Source organism: Genypterus blacodes, unplaced genomic scaffold, assembly GCF_046128005.1.
Source record: "Genypterus blacodes isolate CSIRO-AG114 ecotype Tasmania unplaced genomic scaffold, CSIRO-AGI_Gbla_v1 ptg000072l_1, whole genome shotgun sequence".
Classification (NCBI taxonomy): domain Eukaryota; kingdom Metazoa; phylum Chordata; class Actinopteri; order Ophidiiformes; family Ophidiidae; genus Genypterus; species Genypterus blacodes.
Genome location: NW_027466882.1, coordinates 2,637,465 through 2,662,069, shown reverse-complemented (window position 1 = coordinate 2,662,069; position 24,605 = coordinate 2,637,465). Strand labels below are relative to the sequence as shown.

Below are 24,605 nucleotides of genomic sequence, written 5' to 3'. Positions count from 1 at the left end.
AATTGTGAAAATTGTGTCAATGTCCAAACATTTATGGACCTGACTGTACATAATATTAGGCAGGTGATTTTTTATGTTATGGCTAATCGATCCGTCGATCCGGCCAGCGATACAGACCGGCAGATCGCAGCCCAAATTTCAAAGCGCGCAAGTTTTGTGTCATTTTGTAACACTTTTGGTTGGTGGTGTGACTCAGGAATTTTTTTAATGTTAAAAATGTGCCTTGGCTCAAAAAAGGTTGAAAACACTGCAGTATATCATTCTATTTGAGAACATGTAACTTGCATGCACCCATCAGTATTTTTCTGTGCTCATGTAGCATTTTTTATGACCAAATGTTTTGCTGCAAATAACTCTATAATTCTCCTGGCACTAGTATCACCAATGGAAAAATACACATGCTTGAAGTGAATAGTTCCTGCTTTTATATTAACATGTTTTTGTGTGTGTTCGTTCTACCTGTAGGCCCGTATTACTACTCGACTACAGCAGTACAGAACAAAAGCAGAGTTGTCCAGGAACACTAGGCCTCAGGCATGGGTTCCCCGGGAAAAGCTGCCCCGACCTTTGACATCTAGTGCCTCGGCCATCAGGAAGCTGATGAGGAAAGCAGAGTTGATGGGTATCAGCACAGACATTTTCCCAGTTGACACTTCTGACACCAACACCAGCATGGATGGACGGAGGAAACACAAGCAACCTGCCCTCACAGCAGACTTTGTCAATTACTATTTGGGTAAGAATATGGCTTTTGGTGAAATTAATAGGGAATTACTCAAAGTGGAGTTGAGTTTAAAATCTCAATTCTGCAATTTTATGCAAAGCACAAATAGTTTATATTTTATATATACTATATATAATAGTTTAATGAGTAGCATCAGTACCCTTTCTCATGCCTTTTTTTGCATATAGATTCGGATCACACTATTGATTTTTGTCCTATTGATATTCAGAGAGAAACATGCGAATGATCCAGATCCAAGACAACATCTCTGAACAGAAGAACTTAAAAGACAAGCTAGAGAGCGAGCAGGAAAAACTGCACGTGGAGTACAACAAGGTAAGTAGCAGAATGAATATTCATGTAATATTGGTCAACAACTTCATGAACATTCCATGATGTTTTTAACCAGCTCTTTATTTATTTATTTATTTCATATTTTATCAACTTTGCAAACTTTGTCCATCATCAATAATATGATTAAAGATAGATTTTTTTTTTACTGAAACAAATGTATTTTTTAATTGCCTGCTCACTCACCTGCAGCTCCTATTGCAGATCTGGCAGAATATGTGCAGAGTGAATCATTCTTTCCAATGTTTCTCCTCGACAATGAGAGCAGAGAGCTTGGTCTGTGTTAGAAAGCCTTGCTGCTATGGGCCTGAAAAGGTATCTGAGTCATTGTATATGTACTGGTGCAAATATTACATTGGATTACTTACTTACAAGTTGGATTACTTCTGCCTCTCAATGTTAATTTCTATATTTGGCCTATCATCATAGTAGTTTATAGTTTAAGCATCCTTGCCTCTATTTTTTTTAACAAATGTTGAGCTTGACCTCTGAAATTGATTGACCACAGTCTTTGTCAAATGTGCTGAAAACTGAAGGAAAAAATACCCTCCCTTTCTCTCGTTTCTCCTGAAATATGTGACCTCTGCCAAGAGGCTGCTGTTCCATCTGTCAGAATGGGGAAAGGAAATAAAACCACAGGGTAAAAATCAGAAAAGTTAATGGTGCATTCAGTCCACTGCCATGTGTGTTAAGCATTATTAATGGAGTGTGTGTAGCTAATTGTACTGCTTGAGTTGCTTTTGCATGGATTTCGCCTTGAAGAGAATGATGGTAGAGGAATAAAATTAAAACTCTAGACTGGACTGATACAGTAGCGGTATATCTGTAATTACACACAATCTCTCTAATAAGAAAGATGAAAACATATTCAGTACGTGTTCAAATGACACGTCATCCAGTACATTGCAAAATACAGTTATGTGCATAGATTTCTTTAGAGTAGTTTTTTTAGGCTGTTTGCCAACTAAAATATATCATGAATATAAACATCGAACAAAAAGTCAGGAAATGTGTCTTTGGTAGATTATTTCTCTGTTGTAACAATGCTTCTTGGCAATACATTTTATACCGTTGGAAAGCCTGTTTAGTCCTCTTTTCCCATTTGTTAGGTATATGCATTTGTGGGATGAGCAGCACAGCTGAGTATGAGGGTTGCGCTCATGAAAAATTTGCCAAATCTTCTCTGCCAATGCCAAACAGCTTATTGTCCTGTTGCTATTGACCCGCTATTGACTCTTGTTTGGTGGATTGGATGATTGAAGTCTATCAGTAACAAGGAAGAAACAAGACATGTTGGCAATTTTACAATTTATTCATTTAACAAACAGTCAGGAGCCAAAGTAGCTTGTGGAAAAACCATACACAGCCACAACAGCGTGGCACCTCCTCCCATGCTGGTCACCAGCCTAGTCACACACTGCTGTGGGATGGCATTCCACTCCTCAACCAGTCTCTGATAAACCCCGCTCTGTGGGGGTGAGCATTGTCATCTTGGAGGATGGAGTACGGTCCCAGACTGTGGAGATATGGGATAGCCACTGGTTGCAGAATCTCATCTCGATATGTTATTTGTTTTAAATGTGGTTTTGTTTTGGTCTGAATCAGAAGTAAAACAACAAGAAGAGAAAGAATTGGCGTTAAATTGACTTGGACAGAGAGTTGCTGGTTTTTGTGTTTATGGTTTAGGGAAATGATCACTTAACCTGCAATATGGGAAATTTCATGCTGCCACCCTAATGTGGATGGGGGGCGCAATACCTGGAATATCAGACAAAGCCCTTTGAGATATTGCACGTGATATTAGGCTATAGAAATAAATATGACTTGACAACGCTTTTCTGTTGACCTATCCTCTTCTTTGTTGGACAAACTCAGACTCAAGTAAAGTCTATTTTATTTGTAAAGTCCAATATCACATGCTGAAACACTTATTTGTGTATTTGTAACTTCAAGACTGGACTACTGATGTAGGCCTGTAAAGCCTTTTGAGACATTGCAATATTGTTAATGTGATTTTCAAGATGATCAAGTAGTATAGTAATCCACAGTGTCAAAGGCTGGACTTAAATCGAGTAGAATTAGAACCGAAATAGCACTAGAATCATCAAATTATTTGATGTAGGTAGTCCATAAGCTTTGCCGTTACTAGATGCTCAATTTGTAGAGGAAAGGAAGATTAGAAATTGGTCTGTAATTATCATCAATGTCTGGGTCTAGAGGAGGTTAAACAGAGGTTTAATAACAGCTGTTTTAAAAGCAGCAGGCACAACCCCCATGGAGAGTGACTTATTTTTAATATTAAGCAGAGAGGCATAGATCCTTTACAATTTTAGCAGGGAGAGGATCAAGCCGGCAGGTAGTGGTCTTGGAGGAGCCAACCTACAGAAATGTGGCCAAATGGTTTTTGTAAATGATTTTTATACAGGACAGTTACATCCATATATCTGAACTCTGGGCCCGTGGTTTCCTAATTGGTTCAGTGCTACATGCATAACCTGTTGCATCACATTTTGTGAAGGGTTATTTCCTTATCTTGAAACTCATGTCGTAGTGAAATCTTGAAAAAGTGGGTAACCGTCAGCTCTGCCCACACTGCCTGGTGCTTCAAACACTGTAATAGATATAAGTACGACAAATTCCGCTCCTTGTTCTCTCTTTGCGGGTAGGAGCAGAAGCCTCCTCCATAAGTGGGTCTTATTTCCTGCACACCAACCAGTGCAGCCTCCAACGGGTCCGAGTTCAAGCAGAAACTCAAAACTATGTCAACATGGCTATAGTATCCACTATTGGTTTTGTCACATGTATTGTCTACATTATTTTGAACTATTATCTGCTAAGTTCGATGTAATTTAAAGCTTGGCAACCCACATGCGGCTCAGGACCGCTCGAAGATCAACAGTGGCATAGATGGCTAATCAGGCTGATTTGTTTTTTTTTACACACGAGTGCACGAGTGAGCAGATTAAATGAATGCCAACTAGAAAACAAGTTGCACAGCTGGCTAAAAGCTTGCATTTAGCCAGTATTGCGCACAGTTGTCGGGCAGATGAAAACATTATTTGCTATAATGTGTGGCAGAGAATGTGCTATTTTAAATCAGTAGCACACTAAAAAGCCTAAAACTGTGTCACATCTTGACACATTTTGTATATTGTGAACTCTGATCTCACAGTGCAAGTCAATAATGGCGTAAATACGACTTCATAGGCCACTAGTGCAGAAAAGTGAGCTTTTTGGGCTTACAGCCTAAAAAGCCACTCTATACTTCAAACTTCATGTACAGAGATGTTCTTATTGTTATGCTTGTATGCTTTTGATTTTAAGTGTAAACTATAGCCTGTGTATCAGTTTTTGATTTTATGTTATGGTCATTCAAAACCTACAAGCTTAAAAAGTAATGCAAGAAATCAGACTTTTTTTCCTGATCCTATTATTCCTCAAAAAAGGGCGTCATTGAACAATTCTTTCATTTTTTTATTGTTACATAAATGCGTAAATAGGCCTAACAAAAAGTTAAATTATCTGCCTGGAATGCTGCTGCTGGAATTGCAAGGCAATTTTATTTATATAGCACATTTCAGTAGCAAGGCAATTCAAAGAGCTTTACAATAAAATATTAAAAGCATCGAGAGAAAAGAAAAGGACACTTAAATTTTTTTGCAATTAAAAACAGAGAAACAATTGAAAAAAATAAAAAAAACAGAATAAAACAGGTCAAAATTACGTTAAATTAAGTCACAGTGCTATGAAAGATGATTTGGTTTAATGAAAGACAGCGGCAAACGGAAAAGTTTTCAGCCTTGATTTAAAAGAAGTGAGGGTTGCAGCTAACCTGCAGCTTTCTGGGAAGTTGTTCCTGATATGTGGGGCATAAAAACTGAACGCTGCTTCTCCATTCTTACTTTTGACTCTGGGGAAAGAAAGCAGACCCGAACCTGACAACCTCAGAGGTCTGGATGGTTCATAATCTAGCAGAAGATCAGACATGTATTTTGCCCCTAAACCATTCAGTGATTTATAAACCAGTAGTAGTATTTTGAAATCATCCTTTGGCAGACAGGAAGCCAGTGTAAGGACCTCAGAACTGGAGTGATGTGATCCACTTTCTTGGTCTTAGTGAGGACTCGAGCATGAGCATTCTAGATCAGCTGCAGCTCTCTGTTGGATTTTATAGGTAGACCTGTTAAGATCCCGTTACAGTAGTCAAGTCTACTGAAGATAAATGCATTGAGGAGTTTTTCTAAATCCTGCTGAGACTTAAATCCTATAATCATTGATATATTCTTAAGGTGACAGTAGGCTGATTTTGTACTTGTCTCAATGTGGCTGTTGAAATTCAGGTCTGAGTCCATGACTACACAAAGGTTTCTGGCTTGTCTCCGGCTTTTAACATTACTGAGTGAAGCTGGGCGTTGACTATTAATCGCTCCTCCTTGGCTCCAAAAACAACCACCGCAGTTGTGTCTTTGTTTAATTGAAGAAAATTCTGGCACATCCAGTCATTGATCTGTTCAACGCATTTACTAAGTGAAGTATTGGACCATAGTCTCCTGGTGACAGGGTTATGTAAATTTGTGTCATCTGCATAATTATGGTAACTTATTTTGTTTTCCATAATCTGAGCCAGTTGAAGCATGTAGATATTAAACAGTAGAGGCCCCAGAATGGAGCCTTAGGGAGCCGTTATATTTGTCTGTTAAGATGTGTAGTTACCTATAGATACAAAGTAGTCCCTGTCCTTTAAATATTATTTAAACCAGCTTAGTACTGTGCTTTAAAGTCCTACCCAGTTTTGTAGTCGGTCTAGTAATATGTGGTGGTCGACCCTGTCAAATGCAGCACTGAGATCCAGTAATACCAATACTGAAATTCTGCCACTGTCTGCGTTTAGGTGGATGTCATTGAATACGTCAACAAGAGCAGTCTCAGTGCTGTGGTGTGCTTGAAAACCTGACTGGAAGACATCGAAACAATTATTTAGTGCCAGGAAGTTGTTCACCTGTTGAAAAACAGCTTTTTCAATTATTTTACTTAAAAACGGGAGGTTTGATATGGGCCTATAATTGTTTATCCACGACTTGTCTAGATTATTCTTTTTAAGAGTGGCCTGATGACTGCAGTCTTTGGGGTCTGTGACATTTTTGAAAAAGCCTGTTGGTGGAATATCCAGACAGCAGGAGGAGGATTTCAGATGTTGTATAATGTCCTCAAGGTTTTTATGGTTTATTGGATCAAATTGTGTCATGGTATTGGAGATGATTTTAGGTGGACACAAAGGCAACACATGTCTTGTACGTGATAGAGGCACTGACTGCTTGTCTTTTCTGGATTTTGTCAGCGAAGAAGGAGGCACATGTGAAATATTATAATATATTATATACAATATATATTCAATCTTGAAAAAATATTTCACTAAAGTGCATACCCCCTCAAAGTCTGCACAATCATCTACATTATAAGAAAAATAGAATCAATTCATAGAATAATTCTATATTTTTAATCCACATCTTTATCTTCATCACTTTATACATGGCTGGAGATAATCATTGAATTTATGTAATGTCTTAATTTTTGTTTTTTGTTCTGTTGTGTGCCCTTAACAGCTGTGTGAGTCTCTGGAGGAGCTTCTGAACGTGAATGGAGACCTACGTAATGAAGGCCAGGCCATGTGGACTCTGCTGGGGGGCATCCTGGGACAGGTATTACCAGTGCCCCTTTTACATATTGCCCTCCCATCTGCTTTTATTCACCCATCCTGTTCCCCTTGCTTTTGGAGAAAAATGTTGTATGGAAGATTTTCTTATTTATTTAAAAAAAAAAAATTTTAATACAAAGACAAGTAGCACACACAGGACCCATGGTGGGTTGATACCGCAATGTTTTATGGCCTTGGTTATAAAATCAAGTCATGTGACCACTGACCTGTCATTTGGCATTAATTCAGACCTGTGTGTAAAGGTTAAAATGTCCTCTTGTTCCCAACTATGGGTGATGGGTCATTCTGTGAGTGTGAAAGGGAGTCTTATATATTTGTCACATACACAGAATTACAAAGAAAAACATGCAGGGAATTGAAGGGGAAACTCAGTTTCTGTGCAAAGTATTTGTGTGTTATGTTAAGATAAGTAAAGAAAATAGGGATGAGAAACTGTATCCATATATACACATCTGTGTGTTTGGATTTGGTTTAGTGTTAATATAAGTTGTCCACTCTCATCGTCGAGAGTACGTGATTGTCTGTTCATTCCACACATGTCACAATCTTTCATGTAAGCCTGCACTTGGTCGCTATAGCGCCACTTAGCCTCTTTGTCGTAGGCCATTAGCAACTGCCCTATAATCGGTGGTGTGAGCTATTGAAGATAATCGTTCAGCTATATCAGCCCATGCAGCAGTTTTTCATTCCTTAGTAATTCACTCCAGTTCAGCAACTCTTAACCAGTTCAAGGTTGTAAACTTGTTCATTGACATAACGCACAGATCTAAAAATTAAAGGGAAATTTGGGAAATGAATGGGAAGAAAATGTTCTGAAGCACAGAAAGTGCACAGTTGACTTTTTAGTTTCCCCAAAAAACCTCGCAGACTGGGTTAAAAGCCTTCAAACCTGTATGTAGCTCTTTTCACTCACTTTGATCTATGCCTTTGAGCTTATTCATCTGAATGATAAGCCAAGTTACTGTAGTATCTGTAACTGTAGTAACTGTAGTATTGCAATGACTGTATCAACAGGGGTTTACTCGTGGCTGGATGCAGGGAAGCATCAGCCATGATGTTTGGAGATACAGTTGTGTTCAAAAGGTTACATACATTTGTAAAGAACATGTATGTCATGGCAGTCTTGAGTTTCCAGTCATTTCTACAACTCTTATTTTTCCTGTGATAGAGTGATTGAACAACATACATCTTATTATGGGTCTACTGAAAATTTTAACAAATTTAGCTGAACAGCACTGATTCTGTCAAGAGGAGTGGTCAATGATTCAACCAGAAGCTTGTGGATGACTACCAAAAGGGCCTAATTGAGGTGAAACTGGCTATGGGACATGTAACCAAATTTGGGCATTGCGGCAGATTCGGTCACAATTTAAGTAGACCCATAATGAATTCATAAAAGAACCAAACCTCATGAATGTTTTCTGTGACAAAGAAGTGTGTGCTCTTATCACTCTATCACAGAAAAATTATCGGAAACTATCATCATGACTTACATGTTCTTTACAAGTGTATGTGACCAACACTGTAGCCCCTGTAGCCGTTTATGTTTTGGTCACCTTGGCCCCCGTCCATCACACTGCCCTACAGGGACACTTAAGCCACTTCAGGAGCACACTCAGATAAGAGATTCCTCGGGGATGTGTGGTCGCTGGTTGCATACAGAACAACAAGTGTCAATTGACTGTTTGCTTGTTAGCCCTAAAATTGCCATATCACCAGCATTGTGGAAACTACAGACATATGAAAAATATCCCACATCTCTTGTATGTGATGTTGGGCCACAGAAATTAATTTGACTTAACTTAATCCTGTATGAAAATTAGTGAGTACCACTGCTCTACAATGAAACTACGCCAATAAAAAACAATATATATTGACAGTGTGATTCAGGCTTGTGTTCAGGCTTGTGTTTGGCAAGCACATGCACAGGATGATAGAATGGATCTGCATGTTAGTGAAGTTAGTTAGTGGTTTTTGCAGAATTCTGAATTTTGTTAAGCAGTCGGAACAAAACTCTTCCAGTGGGTGATTTGAATATCCCTCGGAGGAAGTGATCTCGGAGCTCTGCCCCAGTGGTAATGAAACATGCTCTCTCAACAAACGGCCATCTCACCACACTGGACTCAGTACAGACAGGCTCTGGTGCATGGACCCACAATATAATAATAATAATAATATGTCTCCAGCACTGGTGTTTGGGCCTATGATGATAATAGCAATGACTAACAAAACCTGGGCAGTACTTTGTGCTTGGACCCCTAATAGTAATAATAATAATAATATAAACAACCCAAGCAAAAACTAAGCAAATAAAAACGATAGAAAATATTATAGATTATCGATAAAATATTTTATTATTATTTTTCCAAAAACATTTCTCTGAAATGATTTGAACCTGACATGTAATTGCATGTAAGAGGGGCTTGGGGAGGAAAGCCACAAAAGGCAGCAGGAATGCCAGAGCGAAGTGCAAACCATTTTGTTATTACAGAAATGGCTCTAACCATAGTGTTTAAACGTAAGCAAAAAGGACATAAAATAAATAAAACACAAATAAAGAAATGAACCATATAAATTAAATTTCAAGATTACTGTGAACTAGGAACCAACTGAAACAAACCAGGTCTCCAAAGTAAAAACTAACAGTGGATGTCACAAATTATAAACACGCATGGAGCTGCGTGCGAGTGGAAAGCCACCCTGAATTGGTCAAAGGCCTTTAGAAATTGCCATTATAATTATCAAGCCCAGGGGTCGGCAACCTTTTTAAGTGGGAGATCCAAAAAAAACAAATATTTCTAAATGTATTTCCTTGGGAGCCACAGTTTGCGCTGGGATCAGCCGGTCTGACGGGGGGATTATTATCACAGTATAATTATTTATTACTTGTTAATCCTGTTAAACAATGTAAGCTGAGAACTTCCAATCGACTGACCCCCCATCTAGCCCCCTCAACATTAAACCATTTTCTCAAACCACATAAAATACCATCTCACAACACACTTGCATACACACATTTCATATCTTCCCATCAATGCTGGCTACACTTTCCCCCTTTCCATGTTGCCCAGTTCTTTTAATACCGACTAGTTTGGAAATGAGGTGCTGAATTTGCGTCAGGAGCAGCTGCAAACGTGTGCCCCATGGGGAATGCACCACTCTGCTTCCTTATGTTGGCATCCACCAGTCTCTGTTCCATATTATTAGAACTGGCATTTTGCCAAATGAAAATGGCCATCATTGATACCCATTAGGAGTGATGAATAATTGGATGTATATCAAGATATCAATATCTCATGATATCAAGTCATTGTCAGTGTATTTACATGGGGGCAATATTCCCCATGTGATGTGTAATAGTGTGTGCATCACACTGATCATTGACAAGAGAATGCCTGAGAAGATAAGAATTAACAATTATTGCCAAGCATGGTCATGGTAAAGGCTACAAGAACCAGCTTGATGCTCCTAATTCCAGGTTGTTGTTGCTCATATTTTCAGGAAGTTTAAGTTCCCTGGGATTTGAATTGAATAGAACTAAGGAAAACTTCCTTCTCTGACCACAGCACAGCTGGTAAGGGAATCACGAGGTCTCTCTCAATTCACCCAGCGAGGCCGGTTCCTACTTGCGAGCGTTGTGAGTAAAACCAGATAACAGATGTTTTCAGTGGATTTTAACCAGTGATCTGGGGTTAACCAGAGTTGGTGGATAGAGCTTGGTTGGATAACTGCTATGACACGGTCAGTTTCAAGATCTCAGAAGGGATCTTAAAAGTTAATGTTGATCAGTCTCTGAGTTTCATATGTCACTAATTTATTACTCGACGTAAAAATCACAAAAATAATTTCACCGGCCAAAAGAAACTTAACTTCAAGTAACAAAGTGTGAGCTAAATTAAAAATATAGTTGACTATCACCTGTGTAAGAATTACTATGCATATCTTGGCAAAAAGAAAAATGACGCAAAATAGAATAAAAATTGTACATGTGCTAGAGCAGGGGTGGCTAACCAATCCAGCTCAAAGAGCCACAACAAAACCCAAGAACCTTTCGAAGAGTTACCTGACCATCAATGGCATGAAATGGTTCAACATAACAAAAGAGTCATAGAGAAGAGGTGACAGAGAATAAAGGCATGTGGCAAAGAGCCACATGAGCAGGTCCGCCACCCCTGTGCTTGAGGATGTAAAAAAAGACTAAACTAAAGTAACTAAAGACTAACTGAAAAAAAACTTTAACAGAACACAATACAAAAACTCAAAACTGAGAACTGAGAACAAGAACTGGGAGCCCAGAGAGTCTCGGCTGCACTAGGGCGTGTGAGAGGCAGGGTTTCTTTTGCGAAAAAAAAACATAGCTCTCCCTTTCTCTTTTCCTTTTACTTGTCACTACATTACAGAACCCTACATGATCAAATCCTCCATATCCAAAATTCATCATGACCCACATAATCAAATTAAGGAAATCAATGAACAGGAATACAGACATGTGAAATAAAGGCAGCAGTTGCATGAACAATTATTTGACTTAAGATGTCTAGATTGAATAAGATGTCTAGAATGATAGGATCTATGTCAGGGGTCTCCTTCTTTACTCTGAGAGCTAATTTGACAAAATAAAAGTATCTGAGAGCTACTCGTGTTTTACATTATTAGTAACATTTATTCACATGGCTGATTCTCCACCCAAACCAGCTGAATAAGCGTCTTTTGTGTGAACATCTTCAAAATATTGATATTCAGCACATACATTTTATCATCACATCTTAAATTCAGCAGCATGAGCTTGTTTTTTTCTGTATACATTTTCCGTGTGTCAAGCTCACACATATTAATCGGATAGAAAACAAAATGTTATTACTTATTTTACTATTTTACTAATACTATACCTTTCATATTTTTACATGTTCTGTGTGTCCACATATCACTGTGACAATTTCCCTTCACATTCCCTGTAATTCTGGGAATTCCGTGTAATTCCCATATCATCTGTATTCACATGCATTCAGTCTGTTCTGATGTTAGTGAGATGACAGAGTGTGTGGTGTCTGCTGGAGTGTATCCTCTTAAGTTCACTCTTATGGAGTTCCTTTAACTTCTCTATAGTAGCCTGCTATCAGCCGGAAAGTCCTGTAAAAAGTTGCTGTGGACTTTAGTGAAGTGGCTCTCCTCAGATGCTCTTGCGCCGCAAAAGTGTATGCGATGGTGTCATAGATCTACATCTTGACAAAGTGGAGGTGAATCGAAGTTCAGTTATTCAGATTCTGTCTAGAGATGCGTTGACGTTTTTATTGTGGCAAGGAAATAATTATCCATTATCACATTCCTTACTTAGTTACTTCTCTATTTGCTTTCTTTTGTGATGTGATGGTCAAGATTATATTAAAAAGGCCAGTTCCTTATTTTCAGGGTTAAAGTTAGTTTTTGGTCAATATGTGTAAAATGAAACCTTAATTCTTCCACTTAGTATTTATTTATGTACTATAAGACAGTGGTGTCTCCAACGCGTCGCTCACGAGCTACCAGAAGCTCGCCACCCCTGTCTGATTAGCTCGCTAAAGGTTCCCCCTTCTCTCGCAAAATGATTATAAGCCAATCAGCAGTCAGTCCAACAAATGACGCCGTTGACATGTTTGTTTACGTTAGTGACACTGTAACATGAGCCGATGTTAGCAGGCTAGCAAGCGCATGCCGTATTTGACAATGATGACGGAAAATAGCCCTAATAAAAGGCAACAAATGTACTATTTTCATGAGGAAGCGTGTCGAGCACACAGCAACTTTTCACGGGAATGCCAGCAGGCTACGCTCAGAGAAGATAAACAAGCTCCATAAGAGCTAACTTGAGAGAAGACACTCCTGAAGACACTCTCACTCTCTCGTTTCACTAACATCCGGAAAGACTGTGAATTACAGATGCAATGGGAACTACAGGGAATTCCCTGCTATAAGATGTAACACTCGGTTCCATACAGGAATTATGCATTTTCACATGCTGTTGCGTGAACAGCCGGCTTCTCTAATACGCTGTGGACATGCGAGCACCGACAAAGATTATTTTCAAAATTATCTGGACAAGCGTGGACAACACCTCAACATTTTCCTCACATGGCTTGTTCCTTTGTGTCTTAACAGAAACTAAATACCCCAGCTGTTCTAAGAGCCCCAAAAGAGAGGAAGCCCAGTAAGAAAGAAGGAGGAACCCCAGGGAAGTCAGCCACCCTACCAGCAATCCTCTACAGGTGACTCTGCAGGCACTACTGGAGTGAAGCAAGAAGAGAATGAAAGCATCTAGGATATTCTAAAAAGGGGAATAACCATGACACATTCTTGTCGGTGCCCTATGACGTACAGCAGTCAGTATATTTACATGCACGCAGTATTCTTGAGTATTTGTCCTTACCATGATTACAGACAAAAGTGATAATGCAGTATACATGCGTGAAATCAAACATAGAATGTAGAAAGTCAGTCTTCCCATTGAGGAAATGCATGCGAAGGCAGCACACTCCTATTAAGACACGTCTATGGCTGAGGAAATCGATTTGCAATCGTAAACTAGATCTGTTACTCGAAGTAAACACTCTAGTTTTCTGCCAATTTCAGACACATTAAGGCGTATACATGATGTTTGGAAAAAGCTGGTTTATTGCATTAATGGAGTGCCTGCATCATGTGTACAGTGGAGCCTCATGAGTTTCACCAATTCAAAGAAGTAACAGTCTGACAATGGAGTCACTAGATCATGTATCTGATTTTGACAGACTGGAGATTTGCACACTTACGAAATATTGCTAAGACTTACATTAATTTGCCTCACTGGTTGGGGGTGTCATGTTGACTGTTTGCTTGTTGGAACTGTGTCCCTGCAGCTGTGGGATCTGCAAGAAGAACCAGGATCAGCATTTACTCGTGTTGTGCGACACCTGCAAGCTATACTATCACCTGGGGTGCCTAGAGCCACCACTAACACGTATGCCCAAGAAGACAAAGAACAGCTACTGGTAAGAAACATTGGGAAAGAGGGCAGTGGGGTTGGAGCTTTAAAAGAAATCCACAGCAGCCATTAAATGGATTTTATTGTGATTCTTCTTTTTTTTGTTGTTGTAGTAAAATAATCAAACCGAAAAAGATTATATTTATTGGACATACAGGTTGTTGGTTTCAAATCTCTCCAGTGTTGTTTGGGTTGTTTGTTAATGGCTGTCTTGTTGGAGCTGTGAGCACTACTGACAGAGGCTGATCCAGCTTCTTTTATTTCATTCAAATGACGGTGATTAAATCTCCTGTCTTCAAGCGTCCTTCCTTCCATTGTCATCCTTTGTATTGGCAACATTACATAGGAATTACTTATGTACATGTAAAAGTCCTGGATATAGATCACAGGTGAGTTACCAAACTGATTTGAGAGAGAGAGAGAGAGAGAGAGAGAGAGAGAGAGAGAGAGAGAGAGAGAGAGAGAGAGAGAGAGAGAGAGAGAGAGAGAGAGAGAGAGAGAGAGAGAGAGAGAGAGAGAGAGAGAGAGAGAGAGAGAGAGAGAGAGAGAGAGAGAGAGAGAGAGAGAGAGAGAGAGAGAGAGAACAAGGATGAAGTGAGGACAGATAAAGAGGGTGAAGCGCAGAAAGGCAGTTGGTCCCATTGACATACAGTACCGGTAGAGGGAGAGTGCGGTGGAGTTTTTAATTTGATTGTTAAACACAATCTTGGAAACATAGAGTTGATCAGCCACAGCATGACCGTATGGGAAATAGAATTGGGAACGAGGTGGAGAGGTGATATTTATTTAGCAGCAGTATGGTTTATTGCCACTACAGACGTGATATTTGCTTTGAGAATGTTGATGGAGAAGTATGTAGAAGGTCAGATGCAGAGAAAGCATATGACAGGGTGCAGAGAGAGGAGGTGTTGTATTGTGTGAGTAAGTCAGGAGTAGCAGTACACTATTTAAGTTAAGATGTAAAGGAATAAAGAAGTAATGTTCTAACTACTGTACCGTTGCATAGTAACCACATGATGATATCACTGAAACTACATTCAGAATCCTTACTATTGTTAGTACTAATTTTGTAATGTCAATCATACTGTGAAATATTCCCCTAAGAAATTGTATTTGTAATAATAGATTGTGACTGTATCCAACTTCATAATGTTTTGGTCACATACCTCCTGTTGTAGTAACACAAACAAACAAACAAAAGTTTGAGAACCCTACAAACATAGCAGGAATAGTATACCCACTACCACCACCAACATATACGTTGGTTTAGATTTTGGTTATTGATGGTTTATGGTTGGGTTAATGAATGATACATTTGAACAACTCCAGTTAACATTCAGATAATAAAACATCCATTATGTTAATTGAAATGCTGCTCATATTCCTCCTGTGGCCGGAAGGGTCAGGATAAATGAAGTTCATGAATGAGTGACATTTTCCTCTTGTCAGTAGCAGCAGAAAAACTGATGCTGAGATGGTGGAAATGTCACAGTGTCTTCAACAAAGTTCTGGGGTTCTTTATCCAGTGAGAAGACACTTTTACTTTGGTATATCTGATTTTCCCAACTTGATATACATTTAACCAGTGTATTGGCAGCAAATGTAGCCATCTCCACATGCTGGAAAGACAACAATTGTACTGAAGAGATGGGCAACCCTCTACCCCTGGATTATCATCCTAATTTAAAAGAAATGGCACTGAACGTGTTCGGGCCGATTCAGTGCTGAGATATGTGTGTAAATTGGGTTTCATACAATTAATAATTATGCTCTTCTGGGCTTCAGGCTTCAGACTTATGGACTTAAGCACCTTGTGTGAGTTATGTGAACAGGATAGAGTTTCTCCCTCAGAGTCTGCAGTTTTCTGTGATTCAAACTTGGGACTTAAATTGTTTTCAGTGCACTTGGTCCCTCCAAGATGGGAGCTGTATTAACTCCTGCTTTAATGGCTATTCAGCATGAAAAAAATATCCTGAAATTCCTGTCCACTGAGACACAAACACAGACACAAAAACATGTAAAGTAAAGTTTGGCTTTCCAGAGGGTTCTGTTTTGGGCCCATTACTCTTCAATTTCTATGCTCCCATTTGTCAGTTTGGCATAGGTTTTCATGCTTATGCGGACGATACGCAATTGTTTGTTTCCATAAATCCCAAAGGTATGGTATTGTTCAGGGCTGCGCGTAATGATTATTTTTTTAACGATTAATCTACAGATAATTTTTTCGATTAGTTGATTAATCTAGATTATATTTATGATTTATGATTAATATTTCAATATTTTCTTCAATCATCTTGTCTTGAAAACAAACAAATGTCACAAAGATTTTGCGATGCATTATTTCACAAATAGCCACCTTTTGACTGATAATCTCGGTTTTACAATCCAACATATTGCTTATTCAATTCAAGTGATTGAGCGCAATCTGCATTGAACAACAAAAATACAATAGGCAATGGGATTTTCAAGTCAGTGTGATATTCAAGTCAGAAGAAATAACTGTGCAACCTTAAGTTTACCAGTCCAACATAAAATCCTCTTAAATAGATATTAATATAAATAATTGTATTATATTTACCATTATATTTTAATAATGTTTGTGTGTTGGGGGGGGGGGGCGCTAGCCAGCTGGCAAAGAGCCGCATGCGGCCTGCGAGCCACGTATTCGCCACCCCTTTCCTACTGTATCATGCTTGGTGGGCGGTGACACAAAGGCTCCGCAATGCTTTCACTGTAGACCGTGGGCAACTTTTTTACGCCACAGCTTGTTATTCGGTTGCATGCATGAGTCCACCTGGCGCAGCAATCTTACGTCATTATGACGCGTCGGCGCACGGTTATGCAAACTGACGTATTTACGTAGTCAGTTTACGTCACCGCGTAACCCCACCCCTGGTGTTGTTGTGGAGGAATGGTGGGGGAGGGAAATCAGTGGGGCTGGAGGGTTTAGGGGGGTCGATGGCTGAAGAGCTGGGGGAGGAGTGGACAGTGTAGATCCCTCTGCCATCAGCTTACTTTAAGAGCAGTTGGTGCCATTCCTTGGTGTCACTCATCTTGGGCCATTCGAGTTGTTCTCTTGGAGGGTGTGCTTGGCTTCCTAGGGTGGTATCAGGTGGGTCTCTCCTGAGGAATTGAGATGACCCAGGTGCTGAGAGATCTTCGGTTCTGTGGGAAAGTCATAATTATTAAAAATATTGTTAAAAATGTCATTCTCTGTTCTTCCCTTTTAAGGCAAAACATGGAATATGAGTATTGTATTATTGTTATTATTATTATTATTATTATTATTTCATCGTTTGGAAGCCATCTTTGGAAGCCATCTTTATAAATGAAACAGATAAAACATAAAAGAGGCAGGTGCTTCTTTTAAAGAAATGGACAAGACACCTTGAAATATCTCCAATATCCAAGAAATCTTAACATCCTGAGATTAAAGCAATGAAACATTTTTTTATTTCAATAATCTGAATGTGCTGCCCAGAAATTGAGTGTGTTGCCAATGAATAAAAATAACTTTCCTTGCACATCTTGTGACTTAAGCAATCCCACTTAAGTGCCCCAGTTAAGTCACAAACTCTGAATTGGTAAAACTTTTTTCCCCCATTCAGAACCATAAGGAGGAAAGATTTTCACCACTCATAAAAACGACAATCAATACAGTTCATTGGTTCTCTTCCTTCTCTTTAGGCAATGTTCAGAATGTGACCAGGCAAGCAGTGATGAGGCCGATATTGCCATGGAGACTCTACCAGATGGCACCAAGAGGTCCAGAAGGCAGATCAAAGGACCAATCAAATTTATCCCCCAGGACATGTCACCAGAGCCCAAGAAACATCAAGTGAGAGGCACGGTGTGTACTAACACACTGAAAATGAAAAATGCCAATAGTAATAATCAGGGGTACACATAAATTTTTGGTCTGAGAGGAACCAGTAGATTTATTCTGGTATGCACATTTTTTTGAACAAATGACCAAAGAGCCCTTGCGTTTTCAAGTACAGTTCCCTGTCACTTTGTCCTTCTCGCATTAACTTTGTCTCCTTTCCTCCTCTCTCACCCTGTCTCGAGCATATTTTCTTGAGGTAAGAGACATTGAACTTTATCTACCTGCAGCAGAACACAAACAGCTCAGTACACATGTTTTTTTAAGTATCAGGATAACTTTGTTGCATTCAAGGCTCTGTGAGTTGGAGCAGTGTACTCCCTGACAGGTTTGTGTATACATGTGTGGCTTTACTGACTTTGCAAAATTGGGCAAAAAATATGCAGTCAGCGGAAATTTGTTATTTAAAGTTGAAAGATTTTTTTTTTTACCCCTACATGTTGATATTGGAAATTAATTTTTTAGCTCACCTTCCACAAACTACATTAGAAGAAGCTGATTCTTGGCCAATCCCAAAGATAAAGCTGCATATTCGGGCTTATTCTGCACCAAACATAAATCATATTGGTTCTCATTTTAGTACCAGATCCAAATAATTATGTGCACCCTGACAACAGAAACAGAGGAATATGTTGAATAGTAAATATGACAATAACAGAATTTATGTAAAAGTCATCCAGGAGAGCAGGAGGTGACAGAAGAGCAATCAACACACTGGAAAGAAGAACATTAGCCTTTCTTCTTTCGTTTTGGAATTAAATGCCGATAGAGAACATTATAGAAAGGACTCAACAATGCTGTTGTGGGTGAAAGACACATTCTGCTTAGTGACAAAGAAACATGTATTACAAATAAGTGTTGTTAATCTTATGAAACCTTGATTTCACCACCCAGTGATTGATTGCACAAGGTCACCATTCAGTCCAAAAGGGACTTTTTTTTACAGAGATCAGTATAGACACATATAAAACACACGCAACTAAAATAAAATAAAACGCAACCATAAACATTTATACTGGCTAAGCGTAGTTTGGCTTCCAAACCTACATATACCTACAGTGGTTTTGGAATGTATTCAGACCCCTTCCATTTTTCACGTTTTGTTATGTTATGGCCTTGTGCTGAAATCTTTTAAATTCATGTTTTCACACATCAACCTATTATGTCAAAGCAAAAACAGAAGTTTAGAGGAAGTTTCAAACCTAATCAAAATGAAAATTATCGAAATTTTTTATTACATCCCCATAAGTATTCAGACCCTTTGCAGTGATAACTGAAATGAAGCTGTCGATAATAATTTTCTCATCTTTTTGGACCACCAGCATTACCACATTTGTGTAATAAGTAGACTTTGATTAAACGCACTGTATGTTGCGTACATGTACTATTTCACAATCACATCGTCCAGCCCCTTTGGTAAAACGAGGGTTACAGTGAATCCTTTACACTATGTAATAAAAAGGAATTCTATGATATTGTACTGTATCCAATCCTGTGTTTTAAGCTCCAACTCTGACTGATGTATTTATAGCTTTTATGTTGAGTGCATATGAGTGTGTGTTTATGTTTATGTGTGTGAAAGCAACTGTGTAAGACATCTAGGATCAAGTCCTTTCGTGAAAATATGAGACTGGTCTTTGTTTTGTTATGGCAAAATATGTTGAAAACCCTCAATTTGCATTTGTGTACTATTCTCTCCCTTTCAATCTATATACAGTCAGCAATACACCCCTCCCCCCTCCCCCCCGCCGAAAAAAACCCCCAATAAAATAAAATCGATGTGTTTATTTTTGGTCGTTCGGCTCAGGCAATGTGCAAACACTTTAAGGTGCTGTGCCTTGTGTAGAATGGTAGGCAAAACCCTGACATCACACCCAAGAAGACCCGAGGCTGTAATAGCAAAGGTTTTTGAAATAAGTACTAAATATAGGGTTTGAATGCTTATTTAACTGAAAGATTTCAGTTGTTGATTTTTATTAAATTAGCACAAATTTCTAAAAATATGTTTTTGCTTTGTCATTGAGTAAGACAAGCTAAAACTTAATTATCCCAAGGGAAATTGCTGGTTTACGTCGATGGGCAATTTTATCGATTTAAATTAAATCTACAACAAAATGTGTGAACAAAAGTGTGCTAATATGGAAGGGGTCTGAATGGTTTCTGAACCCACTGTATGTAACACTCAAGTAAGCACATAATAGTATAAAGGCCTGCTGAATACAAGTCACTTACAAACATAAATGTGAACCATCAGAAGAGAAGATCTATTTTCTCGGGTTGGGGGAAAAAAAATCATTTTGTCATGAATCATGATTCTTGAGACATACAACTCATATACCGCTGCACAGAGGGAGAATACATTTTTAAATGTAAAACAATCTATTGCACATTTTGCTAGTTATTCAGCTATGTAACTACCTTGTCCATGGACAAGTTTTGTCAAAACTCGACATTTGACTGTGAAGCTAACTACAGTATCTTGCGCCTGGACAGAATTTGCAAGTCAACATGAGTAGCACACAGATGTCTCACCATGGACCTTCTACCTAACTTAAATGGCCAAGTTAACATGGAAACTGTCAAAGTACAAAACAAAGTATTGTAGTTGTACAATTCCAGCACATCTCAATCATCTCATTATGGCACATTGACTTAGCTAACACAACAGCAACTAAGCTATGTCCAGCAGCTCAAATGCAGAAGTGCTCATAGGTTGAAATGTGACCTTCTTTCTTTGCTGGAGAGATGCAAGTCTAGCAGCAACAAAAGCACATTCAAAATTGCCATTTACAGTGGGGTCCAAACATCCGAGATCACATTGAAAATTTGGGATTTTGTTTCCATTTAAACCTGGAAATAAACCATTTTAAAACATTGAACATTTTATGACAAAGAAAAGTTATGACATGTAAAATGAAGAGAGAATATTTAAGATTCCGCATTCCTATATCACTAGTCAAATGTAAGCTTTGCTGAAACTGTATTAGTTGTATCCAAAACACAATCAGGCAGACCCAAATTGACCAGAGTCAACCGTAGCCTCATTACAGATGCAGAATGTGTTTTTTAAAGACTCTCCAATCCCTGCTTCAAAAAGAGTTTTCAGTGCTTTTTTGGCGATCTCAGGATATTCTGCCTTGATTTTAATCCAGAACACCGACAGAGTTGTTGTCTGAAACAAACTGTTAAGGCCACCTTCATTTGCAATCTCCAGCAGTTGATCATCTTCTGGCACAGACGGGCTTGATTCACCTGGTTTGTTCACAAATGGGTCGCTGATCCATTCTTTTGCAGTTCTTGGGTCTTTTGTAGTTGGGAAGTACCACTTAAAAACAAAGACAGGTAATTAGCGCGGAGAATGATGGCTCTTTAAAGACGTTTGTTTTCCACTCATTTTTGCTAGCTTGTGGGCTTAATTTTCGACGAGAGTATCACTTAACTGAGACGAGCGTCTTGACATGTCTCAAGATACACATACGCAGAAGGATGCTTCCTGTCATCTTTCAGACAGACTACAAAATATTTTATTGATCATCAGTCTTTCTGTGCGGACCGGTACCGGCCCGCAGACCGGTGGTTGGGAACCGCAGTCCACGAGCCGTGAATCACTGTGCCAAACCGGGCAGGAAGTCAGACACAGGAACAGCATAGAGTCATTATATCAGTTGTATATTATTGAAGTAAAAGACTAAACTACATAACACTGGTAACAAACACTCCTTCTCTATACTATGGGCATTCATGCAGTGTTTACTATAGCTGCCCAAGAAGTGGACATATATTTGCAGTTTTCTGGAACACGTCTGGTAATAAATTTATGAGGCTATTTAGAAGGAACAGAGGAGCTGAATCTCTTGTTAGCCAATGCAGAGAAATTTGCTTCTGATGTACTGTATACAGTCTTGTGCACGACTTCCTTCAGTTTCCTTCAAGCTTCAGCTTCCAGTATGTCCCAGACTTTTGGAACCCACTGTGTACATACATATGTAGAATGAATATGCTGATATTGTGCTCCTCCCTGCCCTCCCCTAAAATATCACCATCCCTTAAAAGCCCTTCCCATAACATAATGTGACGGAATTAATAATATTTCATTTTATTTGTGAGCGCCTTTCAAGGCAACATGCATTAAAAAAAACTTGGCAATCTCCTGACAGAGAGACAGCACGACCAGGAGGGGGACAAAACAGTAAAAAATATTTTAAAAAACACTGTAGGCCAGTTTGAACAGGCAGTGTGAGAAAAGCTACTTTGAACAGGCAAGGTTTGAGGTGGGATTTGAATGCTGATATGGTGTCTGTCTGACTGTGTGAGGGCAGGGAGATCCATAGCCTGGAAGCAGTGTGTCATTCATGATTCTCAAAGTAGTGAGTGAGTGTGTGTGTGTGTGTGTGTGTGTGTGTCAATGATGTCATTAACTGTGACATCTGTGTGTGAAATTGGTTAAATTCCTCTTAATGAAGTTGTGATTTTCAGGATATAATGCACATACAGTTGTGTTCAAAATAAAAAAAATAATAGCAGTGTGTTTAAAAAAAGTGAGTAAAGCTCAAAATCCTTATAATAGCATTGATTTTCACAAAATAATTGGGAACACTGCACATTCAATTCCAAATCAAAACAAAAAGAAAGAATTATCAAATTGTTTTTTACTTCACAGAAAGTGAAGAAAATGGAATATAAGGCTTATCAAAAAAGTAGCAGTGTCTGCATTTTTCTTTACTAACTCAAATATTTACTGTATGAACTGAAAATGTTTTAACATTTAGCTTTCCTGGGACTCACTGAACTAATATTTAGTGGTATAACCACTGTTTCTGAAGAACTGCTTCACATCTGTGTTGCATGGAGTCAACCAACTTCTGGCAACAGGTATTCCAGCCCAGGACGATTGGACTACACTCTGCATTTCTTGGTTTTGCCTCAGAAACAGCGTTATTGATGAAGTATTCTATTAGATCAAGGTCCGGGGATTGGGCTGGCCACTCCATAACATTAATCTTGTTGGTCTGGAACCAAGATTTTGCTCGCTTGGGGTCGTTGTCTTGTTGAAACACCCATTTCAAGGGCATTTCCTCTTCAGCATAATGCAGCATGATTTCTTCAAGTATTTTGATGTATTCAAACTGATCCATGATCCATGGTATGCGATAAATAGGCCCGACACCAGAGTATGAGAAACATCCCCATATCATGATTCTCGCACCACCATGCTTCATGGTCTTCACAGTGTACTGTGGCTGGAATTCAGCATTTGGGGTCTTCTGACAAACTGTCAAAAAAAGCTTAATGTTGCGCCATTTCTCTTTAGGCTAATTGATGTGTTCTTTGGCAATTGTAACCTCTTCGGTACATGTCCTTTTTTCAACAATGGGACTTTGCAGGGGCTTCTTGCCGGTAGATTGGCTTTACACAGGCGTCTTCTAATAGTTACAGTACTCACAGGTAACTTTAGACCTTCTTCACCCTGGAGCTGACCTTTGGCTGAGTCTATTCTTCGATCCATTCAAATTGTAGTTTTCCGTTTACTTTCACGTCTTTCTGGTTCAAGCAGCATGCTTGTCATGACTGTTGGGTCTGTTGGTTTACTATGACTCCACTACACCTACTGGTAAATTATTTAGCATGTAGAGATATGATTTTGACCAAAAACCGTTGTTTATCTGGTTAGTGATGTTGACCATCAAGACTGGAAGGCAGATGCAATGAGTGTGTCATTTTTTTGTGATGAGGGTGCAACTTCTGTATACAGTACTTTGATTAGTCTGCAGGCTTTATTCCTAATTGCCGATCACAATGACATCATTGATTCGTCAAATGATGTGTGTCACAAACATGGTCACTATTATTAATGCATACTATAATTTAATTATTTATTTATCGATTTATGTCAACACTAAATTGTGTGTGTGTGGTGCAAAATATGTTGGTCAAAAAGGTCTATTCCAAATCTGTGCTCATAGAATGTCATGATGACGTTGATTCCCTTGGTATGCTGAATCTGTATACAGCACAGTAGGATTGCAAATGCTGGAAGAAATTGATCCCGAAAGCCAAAGTTTACAGTGGACACACTAAACGAGTAATTCAAAATGCTCATCGATCATGAAGCCAATAGTGTCTGTGATCAACAATCCTTTTGATCAACATTACATTAACATTTACGTTCATTTACATCTATTTGAAAATGCTTGTTTGACTTTTGTTAAAAATATCAAAATATATAAAAGTTGCACCGGAATATTCAACCACAAAAAATGTCATTGCTTCTGCCTTCTGGTCTAGGTTATCTGTTTTTCTAATTTTTTCTCTTATGCAGTCCTCCATGCAGTCATCCTCCATCGGTGTGACATGACCATTGTTGGTCAGAGTGACACGTTTGACTGACAAGTGCACAGCACACATCGAGTAACGAATACCACATCGAATTACGAATAAATCTGTAATAATAGAAAACAATTATCCTACTTGATGATACATGAAAACATATAGAAGCCTAATTGTTTAAAATAGTAAAGAAAAGTATAATTTCAACTAAAGTGCATTTCAGTGTTCATTTTTCCTCAGCCAGGTAACTGACTCAGCCAACGGACTGGACTTATCTGGCTTTATTGATAGATAGATTTTGAGTGAATAACTCCTTTGATTGCGGATATGTTCAAAAAGGATAGATCACTGTCCAGTGGTGTGAGCTAACACAACAGCAACAAGTGAAGGTTTTTCCTTTCTGAACTCTGTGAATCATTCCCCAAATGCAGTTTGCATTCTAAAGATCACAATTGATATAATTGTGTCGTTCTTTGAACTCTCAGGGAGGGGAGTGTACATCAAACACTAAAACATCTTCCAGCTCTTTCAATTTGACTTGTCATCTCCACCATGAAGAGGAACTTTTTCAGCCAATTGTGATCCTCTAGCTCTGGATAGAACATGG

At 38.8% G+C, this 24,605-nt stretch overlaps 1 protein-coding gene across 7 annotated transcripts in view; it reads left to right on the top strand.

The window, feature by feature from the left end:
• phf14 (PHD finger protein 14) overlaps positions 1-24,605 on the top strand; it is a 68,814-nt gene that overhangs the window by 19,158 nt on the left and 25,051 nt on the right. For 3 of the 7 annotated variants that reach the window (XM_076157246.1, XM_076157250.1, XM_076157249.1), the window contains exons 9-14: positions 466-736; positions 954-1,060; positions 6,679-6,774; positions 12,927-13,033; positions 13,664-13,795; positions 17,476-17,626. In XM_076157246.1, coding sequence (XP_076013361.1) covers positions 466-736; positions 954-1,060; positions 6,679-6,774; positions 12,927-13,033; positions 13,664-13,795; positions 17,476-17,626 — 864 coding nt within the window. Of the gene's footprint in view, positions 1-465; positions 737-953; positions 1,061-6,678; positions 6,775-12,926; positions 13,034-13,663; positions 13,796-17,475; positions 17,871-24,605 lie in introns of all 7 variants that reach the window. The other 4 variants (XM_076157245.1, XM_076157248.1, XM_076157247.1 and 1 more) reach the window with 2 other exon arrangements.